Raw genomic sequence first — 16,521 nt, 5'->3', positions numbered from 1 at the left:
GTTTTTACCAATTTTTAAACTGGAATATATCTCACGAGGTATTTTATGACATTGGTATTGTAGACGTTTCACTTTTTACTTTATATTGACCACAGTATGTAGTCACTGTTTGACTCAAATGGCCTGCCATATGTTACATCTCATCTCACACAACCTGATTCGACCAATGATGTGTTATAAAATATTCACTAGACAGAATTTGAACCCAAAAGTACAAATTTGTTTTTTTTTCACTTTCAAGTGTTTTGCGATTTCGATACTGGTAGATTCAGTTGAAACACATGCGCAGTGACGCAAATTTGAAATAACTGGGTCGGTTTAAGAAAGTTCGTCATGTATTGACGAAAATTTTGAAACGTAAGTTGAAGAAATAGGCTATAAAATGTTGTTTATAACTACATAAGATATTGTTCTTGAGATCCTAAAGCAGGACTACCCTCATTAAAGATGACAATAATAAAAAAAAAATTAAAAAATGCCGGCGCTAATTGCCCCGACGCGACTGCGACGAAAGGTCCACTTGGTCGCAGTCGGGGTCGGGCTAGTGAGTGGCTAACCTACAATCCGACGACGACTTGACTAGTTGGCCACTACTGTCTCGACGAGTATAGTCGGTGAGATTCACTTCGGTCGCAGTCGGGTCGATGGGTGCAATTTGAGCCTGTTTTAAAGCTTTTCCCAGAGACCATGAGGTGTGTTATTTACGACAATTGAAAATATCTCCGCTAGGAAGAATGCTCGGTAAGCGAGGCTGTTAAATGTGTTTCGGGCAATACTGACGACCGTTTCATAATATGGTTAACTTGCTAGAATTCTTCACATTAATTATTCCTAGACCGTATGGATTGATATATTAATCGAATCAAATATCTGCGAAAGGAAAAATAATGCTCGGTCGAAGACATCAGAGGCTAAACTCTTGATAATATTTGCGTAAGGGTTAGGCCAAAATAGAGCTGGGGTGGTCAAAAGCGTGCTCTGTTGGCCCTGAAGGGGAGTTAAAAGGGTGGTGTGGGGGAAGGGGGGACTAATGAGGGGAATGCTCGTTCTTAAACTCCGCCGGAGATGTGGGTTATTCCATCCTCTCAACTGCAACTTGTGGCCTAGGAACAAAATCCTATTTGGTTGCACATTTCGGCTGGCGTTCCCCCTACCCCCCCTCCCGTGCCCCACACCTCACTGAATTTGATTTAAAATTTGGAAAGAAATTCCGCAGGTTTTGAGACTTTTTCTGTTGATATTAAATATAGAAACTTAAGTTCGGTCAACACCGCTTTACTACTCCCGATGTTCCCAGTTTCCCAGCCTTTTGCCCGTCATTTTTTTCCCAAAATCGTTTTGTTTGGCAGCGAACATTTGAAGCTATTCTTTCCACCCAACTGAATGAAATTCCGCTTCAGTGATATTGGCATCATTTAAAGTGACAAGTTATCCCTGACTCCTCATATATGGCTTGCCTCAGTCAAATTTGTCCGTCTAGTTATAAAATATATACCCTACAACTTTATTTGTATTCATCAAAGAGAGATGCACTCTCGAGTTTGCCCGATCACGCGAAAAGAAAAAACCTGTGTTAGTTCTCTAAAGTATTGTACACATGATTGCGTTGGTGTTTAGTACAGACCATATTCGTATTGACAATCTATAAAACTCGCTCATGCATATGCATCAAGACGTCATAAACTCTCTGGTAGGGGAGTGAAGTAGACCAGACGATATTAGTTTCTATAGTTTGCAAAGGTTTTTTTTCTGATTTTCTGTGCTGCCCCTGGGTGGTAGTACCTTAACGTGCTGTCCGAGGTTCTGGACAGAGGGACGCTTACCAGGGTACTACTTTCGGTGAGTATTTGAAATCATGGTTAAGTTGTAAATTAATTTTTTTTTTAAATCATTCTACCTTCCGGATTGCAATATAATTTTAATGGTATTGTAGCCCTGCAGGCGTCTCCAAAGAAAACTAGCATTGAGAAGCAAAGAGGACTGGTAAAAAAAATGCAAATAAAATACAGCCATTCCCGGTTGATGTTCACCACATATTTATTAAACAGATCTGTTAGGGGTTTTTATTTGATTTTTACAGATGTTTTTATTAATCGGTGTAAGTTATGTTTGCCACCTCAGGGGCGTATCCAGGATTTTCCAATAGGGGGGGGGGGGCGCCAGGCATGAATGATCGCCGTCCTGGGGGATGGGTCTAAGGGGAGGGGTGTACAATTTTTGCTTTCGAAGAAGGGCTGAAATGCAAAATGGTGTCATATGCATGGGCGGCGATCAGTACTTCCGAGTGGGGGGGGGGGGGGGATATGACCTTGTTGACTATCTAAGCGTAGCGCCACCATGGGTTGGCGCGAAGCGTACAAGAAAATTTTGGGATTAACAAACCCTCTAGATGGCCGGAAACGGCACTTCCCGAGGTTTCCAAGCGGCATATACCCAACTTTAAAATAGGGATGTCATGTCCGAAATATCTCATAATCAGGATCCAAAATACTTTTTTTTTAATTTCGGGTGTTATTTTGGGAAAATTGCCCCTGTCAATCTTGTTTCAGGCGCAACGTTAGAATGTTCGAGAGCTCTTTTATATTATTCGATGAAGAAAATGGCCTCATGCAGGCTATTATAGGCCTATACACATGCAATACACAATTACACATAGTGACATTCCTAGGTACCGATTGCTAGGGCATCCAGGTGAAACGTGTATTAAGCATTACCCTGGTTACATGAGATTCTCAGCTGTTCGAGGGAACATGTACGTGTGTAGGCCTACTATAGGGCCTATATGAATACTATGAGGGTGCATATATGTACTATATCAATACCGTGGGCGCAATAATACATTTTGTTGTTATAGGGCCAATGAAGCCTACAGTCAACTATTTTTGCTTTATAAAGACGCTTTATTTGAAAAGATCGCACTGCGTTTATGGTAGGCGAGAAATGAAGCTAAAAAAGAGCCGTACATTAACGAAGATGCATAAATGTAGGCATGAAAATATTCTTATCCCTGGCATTTGGTGGGGGGGGGGATATGGTGCATTACATCCCCTCCACCCATTTTCATGGGGGGATATATCCCCCCTCCACCCAGGATCGCCGCCCATGGCCATATGTGATCCATTTTTCGACCTTAATAATAAGCAACATTTCCAGTAAATATGGACACAAAATGCACAATTTAGTATGGCTGGCATGTCACTTAGTGTTTATAGTGATAATACAAACACAATTACCATCTATGTTTCTAAAACTATTATGCCGCCGAACTTCGCCAGAACCTTTTTTTGGCAAACAAAAAATAAAGCATACGGGAGGGGGGGGGGTTGAGCGATCACCGACATCTCACATAAAGGTCTTCATCAATTTTTTTTTTTTTTCCTAAACTTTTTTTTTTTTTTGGTGACGGCCAATAGGGGGGGGCGCGCGCCTGTTGCGCCCCCCCTGGATACGCCCCTGCACCTAGTAAACACTGTAAACTAATATCCGAAAAATAACTTACTGAAGAATGCTGCCGGAAACTTTGACAGTTGTACTCTTGAACCTTCCCACACTGTCGACTGACATTCGGGAAAACGCTTCAAAAAACGTCCAGTGTTCCCGACTAAAGCTGACGCGATTTAAAGCTGCCAAAATCTTGATCAATCGCACATCAGTTCCGAACTATCAATGACTTCCCACATTTAATTGTTTAGTTACGACGGTTAATTTACCGTTGGGTCGCGTTCAGTTCGACAGTGCTGACGCCGGCCGGCTTTGTTCCAACTAACGGTCGTGCATCGCGCGGCGCAGGGACGGATTGGCATACGCCGGTTGGCACCGGTGCGCCATTGGGTGGGGAAGGTTGAGGCAAGGGCGTAGGAACCGGGGGCTGAGGGCGCCAGCCCCCCAGTGAAACATATGGGGGCGGAAGTATCGTTCCGCCCCCCCCCCCCCGCTCCACAAGTCAGAAAACCCCTTTTTCATTTCCAAATGAGAAAAAAACTCATTTTGAAGCACCAAATTGCATCTAAGGCCAGGTGAAAATGCAAAATTCCTTACAAAATGGAGTGGGTGTTGAAGTGTGCTATATTGCACCAAATTGCATCTGAGGCCACCTGGAAAGGCAAAAAAAATCCACCCCCTCCCCTTAGACCCCTCCCCCAGGCCGGCCATCAGTCTTCAGCCCCCCCCCCCTCTAAAGTACCTTCCTACGCCACTGGGTTAAGATACAGGTTTTTCTTCTAAGAGGTCGTGAATTGTGCTAGCTTCGTCCGAGGGTCAAATATGCCGCTTGTTTCCAAACCCATAATATGACGGTTGGATCCCTGAGCTGGTAACAACGCCATTCTCCAGTTCGCCCATGCTGCGTCAGCTCACGACTAAACACTTGCCCAGTTTTAACAAAATGTAAACAATTACAAAGAGATAGATTTGCGTGTGACCTAAACAAGCACTAAGCGTCAACAAATAAACAGGATACCTCTTTCTAGACAGGTGGTATTCGCTTATCGTTTTGCCACGTCCACGGCCGGTCGAGTTAAGTAGGGTATATGGTTTTCAATCGATCACACAATAAAATGCTGCACGTTGCTAATATTGTCTATGGCCATGGCTTATATTAATGACTAGATCGATATTGAGGACGAAGTACCAGACCTGCACATAATCATCCTCCCCTGCAAGCTTATATTTCTTTTACCAATTATCCAGCGGGGGTTCTTGGGGTGTGGGGGAGGGGGGGGGTAAATCACTAAGTTCAGTATACAGTATGGAAGATTGTACTGACGAAAATCCCTCGTACTATAATTAAATGGTTGCCATTTTTTCTTTCTTCCTCAACCCTCGCCTTGACGGATCTGGTTAATTTGGCTCTTGGCGGCATGAATACCCTTAATTCCTTCACGATGGAGTATATTTGGAGCGATGGACACGGTGGTAGTATATGCCGGGGGGGGGGGGTGGGAGGGGATGGAGGATGGGTCGATTTGAACATTTGAACAAAATATTATTGAAAAAATATACATTAGTACAGAATATTCCTATTGGAAATTGAAAGAGGCATTATATTTTTGCAATGCATATGTAAACGTTTGGTTTATCACATATATCATCATATCAATAGATTTTTGAAACATTTGATTTATCAAGGTGGAACAACTGTGAGAGGTTACCATCAATTTCTATGGTAGTTAACACACCCTGTGGCTCTGGAAGACTACAATTTGAAAATAGAGGGCTCTATTCATCAATATACGGTCTCTAATATTCACATGCACAGACTCGTTATTGATGATTGAGAGGTGCTTTGTGAGTGAATCGGTGTGATTTTGTAATTTAAATTAATCGAAAACTCTTGAATCTATTCCGTCAACAAACGGAAGAATTACCTAAAGATAAAAGTAACAATTTACCAATGTAGTTTGTCTAACGCGAGAGATTTAATAGTTGCGTCTTAATTATTCGCTGTCATTCCTGAATTGTTGACGTTCGTACAACAATAGCACAGAGTGGAACTTGGGCTAACTTAGTTAGATGTCGTCTGATTGTGTATAATTCGGGTTCGGTAATAAATTTCTCATTCCAATTCGAAGGACAGGTAAATATCTGAAACAAACTTCTTCTTAAATTTGTTCTTTGGTAGTCAATCCCGACTACCCAGTTAGACCTTGTCTAGGCCTACGTGTTACTGTTAGTAATTATTTCACTTTTTCAGGATTGTTAGTAACTGTAGTGTTAGTGTTATTGTCAATGTAGTGTGCAGTGTTAGTGTGAGCCTTGGTTAGGATTTGGCTAGCCATAGTAAAGGCCTAACGTTAGTTATTTGTTGTAGACCTACGTTAGGGATTGGTCAGCCTACATAACTCTTGCCCTAGTCTCAGGCACTTAGTTAAGTATTGCCCATTGGTAGCTACAGATTGTCTATCAGTGCAGCTACATATTTACACTTCACACAAAGTTATGGAGCATGTTACCGTACACCACCATGCCCCTCAGGACTTTTGCCCTGAGATTGTGGTAGCCCGATAACATTTTGAGGAAGCTCCTTGAAATTGGTAAACATTGTCGCATCTTCCTATTTCGATACCCAGAAATGGATAGACAATCGATCTTTGCTTCCAGAGGGCCTTATTATTAGTGCGTAAATCGTTTGTACTCACACATAACATCTATCTAGGGCTCTTTGTCACATTTACAAAACAAAACTGACATTTCATGTGATAGTTGATTGAAGTCATTGTATTATTTTGCAGTAGGATTGTTAATCTTAGATGCCGACGATCACATTTCCAACCAAATTGATGTGCCTAAAACTCTTGTGGTGAAAGCTAAAACGGTAAAAGTGCTTGCAATTTGTTGAGAAAGTCATTAGCGTATCCATTCCATTACTTCTGTTGTATGAATCATTACACAGTATAATTGTTCAAAACTTAGCTTAACACTTCGGCTTATAGAAATGTTATCAAATGCCAAGTCGCGACTGTAGTAATAATGACAACGACTAATACACTTGATTACAGACCTTTAATGAGGTTATAACTTTGAAACAACAAAACACAACCAGCAAAACGATACTAAGTAACATATTGAAGGCTGAATAATATATAGAAGGCCGTAAAGGCCAAAAACAAACTGCTAAGATTAACAATATAATACAATATCATCACAGCGACCTTAGCAGAAATGTTGAAAAATTACATCCTGTGTTGAATAAAATTGATTTCATGTAGAAAAGACTAATATTAGAGTATATTCTACGAAGAACTGCCCCAAGTTGTGTTCACAGGAGCCAACACGAAAACTATTTTCTTCAATTTTCTCATTTAAAACAATGCTTTCCTACAGTTGGCTGGCTATACTGACTAAGACTAGCCAGAATGGCAAGTGCTTCTTGTTTGAAATATTCTGTGACCAAACAGGCAACTAGATGTACGCAAACGTTATTCTCAAAGTACAAGCATTTTAGCATTTATGGACGGTTTAAAGGAATCAGAGCTACATCCGTAATATTCTTTGCAGTTCTTCAAAAGATACACAATGCTTGGAGCGATTTAGTAGTTCCATGTGATGTAAGTTCATTCTCTCCAGAGCCCCAGAAGCATCATGAATGATTCATGTTAGTGATAGGGTACAAAGTTCTTCAACATCACAATAAGGGGAAGAAAATAATGTGGGTTGGCCACATTATTTGGCCAGCAAAATTTGACATGGAAGCCTGTATCATTAATGAGAATGCAGCTATTACCTTTGGCTCAGTACTTATACAGTAAATTGTCTATGAGCTTGCCTAACTTATGCAGCTGGCCGCAATGCCCTGAGGCTGCTGTAGGTATTAACTTACGTCTGTTCAATAATGCTGAAAACATTCAGCATGTGAAACTTATGAAATTTTAATGACTCTGTTATCAATTACATCTCAATTTAATGCATAAATGTATGCCAACAACAATGTTAGCAAACAGCATCAATAAAAATAAACCAGCTTGGTCATGAGGTCAAAAGTATGCAAGTTTGCTGAATATGGGTGTAGCTACTGTAGCTGCAATGTTATTACAGAACAGTTCAATACTGTATTTGGGAGACAGAACAAGCTTTTATTTTTTCACTTGTTCTTTTGTAAATTAATCTGCTTTCTTTGTAAAGCGCCTTTAGCAGTGACTTTTGTCTACTGATTTGGCGCTATATAGGTCTCATATATTGTTATTATTATTATTATTATTTTTATGAAGAAAGGAAAAGGTTTTAAAATTCCAACCTAGTAATCAATGTTTAATACCTTCAAAAACAGTCAAGTCTGTGTTGTTGCAAATCCCAAAATTATGAGAAAAAAAAAACTGTTAGAAAATCGTTTAGCATTTGGTTTAGTTTGGTCGCCGATTTGCAGCAAATTTTCCAAACTTATCGATTAAATAAGCATACCCTAGCTTATTTTAACTATAGTTGCTCAAACTAAGATGTTATTCTTCATTTATTCATGAAATGAACTTTTATACAGTAAGAGGACAGAGTAGGGTTTTCTTCCCCATTAGATTCTACAGAATTGAACGCGGAGACACTTTGCAAAATATTGCCATTCATTACATAAAAAGCATCCGAGTTTTAACCTCTTTTTCACTCTCTGAAGTGGAACTGGATAGTCAAGCGCATAAATTACGTTGTTCTGGAATTTGTAGTAAACGACAGTTTACCAATGTAAGCAAAGGGAACTAAAAAATATTGCTATTAATTACATAAAAAGCATCCAAGTTTTAACCTCTTTTTCACTCTCTGAAGTGGAACTGGAATAGTCAAGTGCATAAATTACGTTGTTCTGGAATTTTTAGTAAACACCAATTTACCATGTGTAATCAAAGGGAACTAAAAAATATTGCCATTAATTACATAAAAAGCATCCAAGTTTTAACCTCATTTTCACTCTCTGAAGTGGAACTGGAATAGTCAAGCGCATAAATTACGTTGTTCTGGAATTTTTAGTAAACAACAATCTACCAAAATTGAAGTAATCAAAGAGAACTAGTGTAGCTGCTCTAGGCCAATAGTGTGTGAACTGTGAACATTCAGATGCCATATATATGACATGTGTAATCTGAATACAATACTGTTAATGTGTATGGTGTGTATAAGAATACAATAGTACTGTAATACAGTGTGTATAGTGTTTGGTGCTGGTATGAATCGTCTGTTGTGTGTCACAATACAACAGATGGCTGTGATGCCGGATGATGATTTTACTACAGGCTGTAAAACTGGTACAGGTAGTGCAAATCTGTAGTTGTATTTGATAAACAACTATATATATTATACTGCATTGAAGCTGACTATGCTGTAGTCAGATACATACTCTATATATTTAACCTGGAAAGTGCTTGTAAATGATATAAAAACTGTTAAATCTTATGTAAAGTTGAAGCAAAAACTTAAAGCCTACCTAATTGAAAACTACCCTGACTGAGTATTGATTATCTCATGTTTATTTATCTATACTCTTAATTGTTACCTTCTTTCTTTGTTTTTTTGTTATTTTTTGGTCACTAGCTCGATAAACTACTATTGTTTTTCTAGTGTCCTGTTTATACTTTACCACTTTGTTCTATTGTTCTTATGTATATAGACGAAATAAATGAAATGAAATATTAACTGTAGCCTACTGTACTGTAGCCTACTGTACTATACTCAAGCTGACTGCACTGTTGTTGACTGTACTGTGCTATTGTCTGCTATACAGTACTGCATTTATTGTAGCCTATATGTATTAACTGTTCTGAAGTTCACTGTACTCAAGCCAACTGTTCTGTAGCCTACTTTACTATAGTATAGCCCATTGTACTCAAGCCTACTGTTAAGTATTCTGTAAATCCTGAAAGCATGTGTGCTAGTACTACGAGAAATATGCTGCTTATGTTCACAAAATGGATGTATAAACACTCCTGATAAATTGATACACAAGGGGAAAAGATCAGTGGACATTCTACTGGCCCCCCCTCCCCCTTCCCCCAATGAGCACATACCATCTCAAAGCTTTTTGGTTTCATATTTTGATATCTATTTCTATTTTCTTATTCATCCCCCCCCCCCCTTCCATGGTGAATTCCCTCCATGGCTGCAAATTTCTAACAAAACCGGTTTGGCTACTTCAAAGGATTGTCCAACCCTGCTACTAAATAGCCTACTGTTTTGTACTGTACAGCATTGTGCACATACAGTGGTATACAGTCTTGCACCCAGGGAATGCAGTACTTAATTGTAACATTTTTGAGGTTTTTTAATTTATGACAGAGTAATTGAGCTTCTATTTATAATAAGAAAAAAAAAGAAAAACATATCACTGCATGTATTAGGAATGTGATCATGTTGTGTAGTATGCAGTACTGGTTAAATTAAGTACTGCACTGTTACTCTATTTACTTTGCTAAGTACAATATGTTGTACATTCAACAAGGAGAGATGCCGTCCATAACAACTATGAAGGATAGCAGAGCATGCTGTAGTTTCATAATTTTTTGAATGGCTAATTTATACCACTCTGTACATTTATACCGAAAGCCCAGGAAATTTGTGTCATTTCATATAATGAAACACTTCAAGGACTTATGGAATGTAAAGCTTTTTTTAGGAAATTTACAGTTAAAAAAAAACTATGACAAGGGCTGATAATCAGGACAATTTGTTGGTTGCTCATTCCATAAAACTGTCTGAAAAAAAAATGAATTTCTCTGTAAGCTTGGCCCAACAGCATGATTGAAACCGTAGTTGTTGAACAAAACTAATTATGTATCAAAATTGAATTTATGACCATAAACTGTTTATCAACTGTATCCATAGAAACAACATACTGTATAGATATTCAATACCAATATCAGACACTGTACTCTGTAACATAGCAATGGTAGCATGCAACAACTCTACCGCCCTATTTGATGTACTGCCCTGGGAGAAATATAACTACCCACTTATCACTTTTTGTCTAGGCCTATTGAAGCTTTTACTTGGTAGCCAAACTGTAAGCTAGTTCAATTCAATTGTACAATTTCAGGTGTTGACAGGCTTACCATTCTATTGGTGATGGAACACCAGAGCAATGCCCAAGAAGTGGAGATGTTCACCAGGATAAGCACCATCAGCGGTGACCTCGCTCTAGGCCCGAAGATCACCTGCAAGCTCTGCTTCGGAGAGTACGACCTGACAGATCTACACCAGATGGAAGGTTGCAGCTGTGTGTACTGTCTTTCTGTGAGTATCATTGTACTGTCCAGCATCTGTCAAAACAGTGGCAGAGCGTCCATACAGTCAGAGGGGGTGGTTGCCCCCCCCCCTGACGGACTCAAATGGACTGCTGGCGCCCTTTTCAGCTTTTTACCACTTTTTACTTATTCACGATGATTGACTTTTTTATTGTGCTCTCAAATATACCTATTGACATTTGTCACATTTTGTTGGTGTAATTTTCTGACAAAAATGGCGATGACACCTATTTATTCTTCGTTTATTTGCAAATTAGCAAGGCCGGAAAGGGTCATTTCCGACGATCTAGGGAGTATCTTTACACAAAAAATTTCTGTACGCTCCACGCCATCCTGGTGGCGCTCTGCTTAGATGGTGTCGAAAGCGCCCCTACAGACCATTCTTGCCCCCCCTGACCAATACCCCTAGCTCCGCCACTGGTCAAAACAGATTCTGCAAGTCAGGAAAAAGACTTCACTTGCACTAAGGCTAGCTCAGGGTTATCGTAAGCTAGTGAGTTGATAGGTCTTGTGAGTGACGGCGTAAAGGATGACTTAATAATATAATAAGCAGCAGTTATTTTGATGATGCTTAAGCGACCGCAATATGGGAGGAACTTGCAATTGCACTGTGGGCTTATGGATTACAACTTACACGTCGGGTGGCTTCCAATTCAACATAAATTTGTAACTCAAATTTGGAATCTTTTTAATTTAGAAAGTCATGTCGGATGGGAAAATCGTAGATTGCTCTTGGATGGAAAATAAAACCCCACCTCGCTATGACCCGGCTGGGTACCGAACCGTGAACCTCCCGATTGCTAAGCCTCATTGCTTCAAATGCCACCGCCTTTATCCACTCGGCCACAGCACCGGTAAAAGTTTAGTCTTGACAGGTAGCAGTTTTAGTCTTCAGGAATATGAGTACAAGGAATGTGAAATATAACTATGGAGCTTTTCAAGATATTTACCCTGGAATGCTCCTTTGAGGCTAACTTGATGGTGTTCCTCAGTGTAGGGTTAAATGTTAGTGTGAACCCATTGTTTCATGAATTCTTATAGTTCAAGTGAAACATATTGTTTTTAGCTCCACATATAAACAACAGCCCACTCTTGGATGACATTCACCACTATTTGTCCTTGACAAATATGTAATTGATTGTAGTCATGTCATTTGAGGACATAAAAGTCTCTTGTTGTGCCCCTTGAGTTTTGTTTTGTTTGTGAAAAACTGGCCTAATGGTCTCATGTGTGTTAGCCTAAAAAGTCCAATCAATTGAGCTGTTTTTTATGGTCATTTTCCAAAGATTAAAAGTATAGAAATACAACCTGGACTGGTAGCATGGAGTCTACAACATTTCAAAAGTAAAGTTGATCCTTAAGTTATCTTGAAAGTCATATTGCTTGTGAGTATGGAGTTGTAGTCATGGTAACAGCACAATACCACTTGTGTTGGTTATCAACTGTATAATACATGAAATGTTTGTAACACTAATAGGATATGCTGAAATTCACGAAACAGTAGTTTAAAATTCCAGAATATTTTACAAGTTTTTATATATATATATATAGACAATCTTCTGCATACTAAATTAGGAGCTTAACCAGCAGTAACAGCCTTTAATTGACGTAATCTTGGACCTTGAACAAAAGACCATACCCAAATATAGTCTTTAATCCTTTCAAATAAAATCAGTAATAATTATTGTTGTTTTCTTAAAGCATTTTGCAAATGTTCACTAACAGAATGTGTAACTTCAGATCGGAAGAACAGCATTGTTCTAAGAGTGGAATTCTTCTTAGAATCCTCGGATGTCCACCATTGTTCATGTTATCCAAAATCGCAGGTGATGTGAGAAATGCATGGATCCTTTTCTCCAATAGGGAGGGATCTAGCCATCTAGGTTCTTCCTAAACCTTTTCATACACTTTTTTAAATGCTCCTTTCATCTTAATGTTTGGATACATGTATGGTATGTTGATAAGTATCAATGCAATTAGTTGTATTAATGTTTGAAATCATAAATACATTTCCCAGATTTTTCTCTACATTTTGAACTGTAAATCAGCCCCACTTTATTACTCAACATTATCAAAGCACTGCTAGGAAGCGTCCTGTAGTTGCAAGATACTAGCAATATCCACTGACATACAGGTGCACACACACACACACACACACATGTACAGTAGTTTCTAGTATATATATCACAACATTACATACTGTATATTGCTGTACAGTACTTCCCTGCCCAATATTATGTCATCACTGTTCCACAGTACAAAGATAAGAAACACTCAGCATGAACTCTACCCAGTGAATGTATCCCCATGACAGTGATTAATGGGTCTTGTTGCGACAATGTTGCCATGGCAACATGTCCAACTGGTACTACATCACCTTCCTGTTCTAAATGGGTGTTTGAGTACAGCTGTACAATGTGTGAACTAATTATTTTGCAGAATTTGTTTTCCCTAAAAATTGTCCTTGCTAACCTGTTCAATTTTTTTCAAGGAGATACTGTTTCTTACTGGGTTAATGCCATTAGATTGTAGTTTTAATTTCCTTGTAGTGTACTTCTGTGCATGGTAAATTACCTTAGTAACAGTTATATACTGTACATTACATTAGTGAATAATTTTATTTGATTATCAGTGCACAAACACATAGTGTGTTTAATATGTGACTATTTGTGGTAAGTTGCTATGTAAGGATTTTAGAATACTGAAGGACATCTCTTAAAATAGTTTCATAGTGTGCCAACTAGGAGGTTTATACCACATTATGACACGCATGGACAACATGCACATAGTAGTTTAGCAAAGTCGTGATATAACGGGAAACCATAATTAATTATCCAGTATTATATAAAGTATTAATTCCCAACGTTTGCCACAGACTGGCTAATACACATCGCTATAAATAAGGCAGTATAGTCGTGGTATAAGGGGAAACCATAAATGGCCAGTATATATAAAATATTAAGTCCCAGCATTTTCTATATAGACTGGCTAATTAAGCTATATAATAATAATAATATATATAATAATAATATATAGATTAAGAAGGCAGCACAGTGGTGATATAAGGGGAAACCATAATTGTCCAGTATAATATAAAATATTAAGTCCCAGTATTGTATCTGTGTGTGTGTGTGTGAAGACATGTAGCAGGAGAAGCATGGACGGTGCGGGGGGGGGGGGGTGGTTGGTCAAGGGATATTGGAAGAGAGCTTGTCATTACATGCGAAGGGTATTATGGCAGCTTTAATGACCAGTTTGAAACTTTGTCCATATGTTTTAAGGCATATTGTCCACCCTTTGCTGGCACAGCACTTGAAAGACCGTAGAAGCACCATTGCACTACATCATTTGTTGATCAGCACAACTGAGCAAATTTGTGTTACTTTTACATGATGAAGAAAACTGGTAGTTTCTGAAATGATTTGTCTTTAATTGTTTGTTTCCAGGGTTTTCAATGTTGACAAAACGTGTCAGACGTCTAGTTTCTAGCTGGCCCATATGTCCATAGAGTGTTTGCTCTTGCTTGGATGATATGCAACTGAATGGTATTCAGAAAGATGGGCTTGATCAGTTCAAACTGTGATCACATTCTTGTACGGCAAAGTTTGAAAGCTTTTTACAAAGTTTATTGATATAATTATATAATTCAGAAAATATTGAAGTTGACTTGTATACAGATATTATAATGTATTCAAAGCTAAAAGCAAAATCTAAAAAAAGCTAAAATTGATGTGGTTTATAATTGTTTATTCACTTTATTGCAGTATAAAACAAGTTAAAGTCTAATGTACTGTGGTGTGCTGTACTGTATTAATGCTGTACTGTGGAGTGATGTGCTATATTGTGGTATGCTGTACTGTACTGTGGTATGCTGTACTGTGGTGTGATGTGCTGTATTGTGGTGTGATGTGCTGTATTGTGGTATGCTGTGCTGTACTGTGTTATGCTGTACTGTGGTGTGATGTGCTGTATTGTGGTGTGATGTACAGTACTGTGGTATGCTGTGCTGTACTGTGTTATGCTGTACTGTGGTGTGATGTGCTGTATTGTGGTGTGATGTACAGTACTGTGGTATGCTGTGCTGTACTGTGTTATGCTGTACTGTGGTGTGATGTGCTGTGCAGTACTGTACTGTGGCATGCTCTACTGTGGTATACTGTACTGTGGTAAACTGTACTGTACTACGTATATTGTACTACATGTACTGTACAGCATTGCACAGTGCTGTGATGGACTACATATATACTGTCTCTACTGTACTATACTGTACAGCATTGAACTGCATAGACAGCACCTACTGTAGGTACTGTATTGCAGGGAAGTGTGTTTGATATGTTGCACTGCATGTACTGTTCATACCATATTGCCAATAATCCATTTGACCTAAAAAAATTGATTTGGGTTGTGAATCTTTTCAGAACTTGTGACGTTCATGAATCCATAATTATGTGGATAAAGCCATTTGGTTGCTTCCATTCTACTTAGTGACTTATAAATTGTTAAGTGCTGTACATTCAATTTGTGTCAGGCTACACATTTGGTATGACATTTTATCACTTCATTTGCAAATCTTTGAATTTTCTCCATGAATTGTTTATTGTCCCTGGCACACGTTTCGGTGAACTAACTTTAATAAAGACATGATTTGCAAACTGTACAGTTTCAGTATGACATCAATCAATTGTAGCAAATCGCTGGATGCAATGCACAAACTTCATCTCGCAGCACGGCCAGCGATGCATTATCTACCGTACAAATACCGAACCTTCTTGTCTCTAACTCTATTCATTGGTAAACAATAATTGTCAACAATCTCAATAGAGTGCAATTAGCATGTCATTTGCCTGACAGTTAATTACTTCTAGACAGATCATGGACCGTTTGATGCAAATTAAGCCTGGTCAACAGGCACGCAAACTTGACATGTACATTACTTGAATATAATCTTAAGATGCTACTTACATCGGTATAAAAGCGGTGTGTGCTGGTTTGGTTACTCTACTCAGGACTGATATTTCAAACAGACCAAGGCAGACAAGAAATGGCTGGTTGCCATGACGACGATACACAAAGCGATATATTGTTTTGTTCTAAAGTGGAAAAGTGTACTTATTGCAGGGAGCTGCTACTCTAACGTTAGAGTAGCAGCTCCCTGCTTATTGTGTGTACTTAAGTTAGCATGTAAACTCACATTGAGAATGTAGACTGTATGTAAAAGTTATGTAACACTGATGTATGGATAAGTACTGCTTCATCAAAAACTCTGACATGCAATAATTTTGTATACATGAAACAGTTTCAGAGGCTCTGAATTTCCATTATTAACCTAATTAACGTAATTAACAATACATAATTAACTTCTCTCCTCTCTTACTACTCCTCCTTCCTGGCTTAATCCTCCTTGATTCTCGCTTATTTATAAACAGTTCTTGTGTACAAAACCTGATCAATATACTGTACTGTATTAGCTATTCCCTTTGGGGCAAACTTATTTTAAAAATCAGCGTGGTAGGTATTGAATGAGTTTGTATATAAATCCAAGTTACGAATTGATGGCTTTTTGTTCAACTCCTCCTTTATCTCGTCTCTCTGTACAGTGTTTGAAGCAGTATCTCGCCCTACTCATTCAAGAAGGAGTGGTTACAAATATCACCTGCCCCGATGCAAGTTGCAAGGAATCTGGGAAAATTCAAGCAAATGAGGTGAGTGTGGCTGAAAGTATATATACAAAAATTGGACCGTGTAAACTTTAGTTCTGTGCAAGTCCAACAGTCCACACAGTATATATGGAGCTGTTTGAGCC

The 16,521-nt window shown here is 38.7% G+C and overlaps 1 protein-coding gene across 2 annotated transcripts in view; it reads left to right on the top strand.

Moving 5' to 3' along the window:
- Nucleotides 1-5,247: 5,247 nt before the first annotated feature.
- LOC139974416 (probable E3 ubiquitin-protein ligase RNF144A-A) overlaps nucleotides 5,248-16,521 on the top strand; it is a 28,147-nt gene continuing 16,873 nt past the window's right edge. Inside the window, exons 1-3 of one of the 2 annotated variants that reach the window (XM_071981557.1) lie at nucleotides 5,248-5,575; nucleotides 10,511-10,707; nucleotides 16,316-16,420. In XM_071981557.1, the coding sequence (XP_071837658.1) occupies nucleotides 10,540-10,707; nucleotides 16,316-16,420 (273 nt within the window). In that variant the 5' untranslated portion in view covers nucleotides 5,248-5,575; nucleotides 10,511-10,539. The remainder of the gene's footprint in view (nucleotides 5,576-10,510; nucleotides 10,708-16,315; nucleotides 16,421-16,521) is intronic. The other variant, XR_011795476.1, reaches the window with a different exon arrangement.

This window comes from Apostichopus japonicus, chromosome 9, assembly GCF_037975245.1.
Source record: "Apostichopus japonicus isolate 1M-3 chromosome 9, ASM3797524v1, whole genome shotgun sequence".
NCBI classification, from domain to species: domain Eukaryota; kingdom Metazoa; phylum Echinodermata; class Holothuroidea; order Aspidochirotida; family Stichopodidae; genus Apostichopus; species Apostichopus japonicus.
Note: the sequence above shows the minus strand (reverse complement) of the source record. Positions and strands in the feature narration are given on the sequence as shown.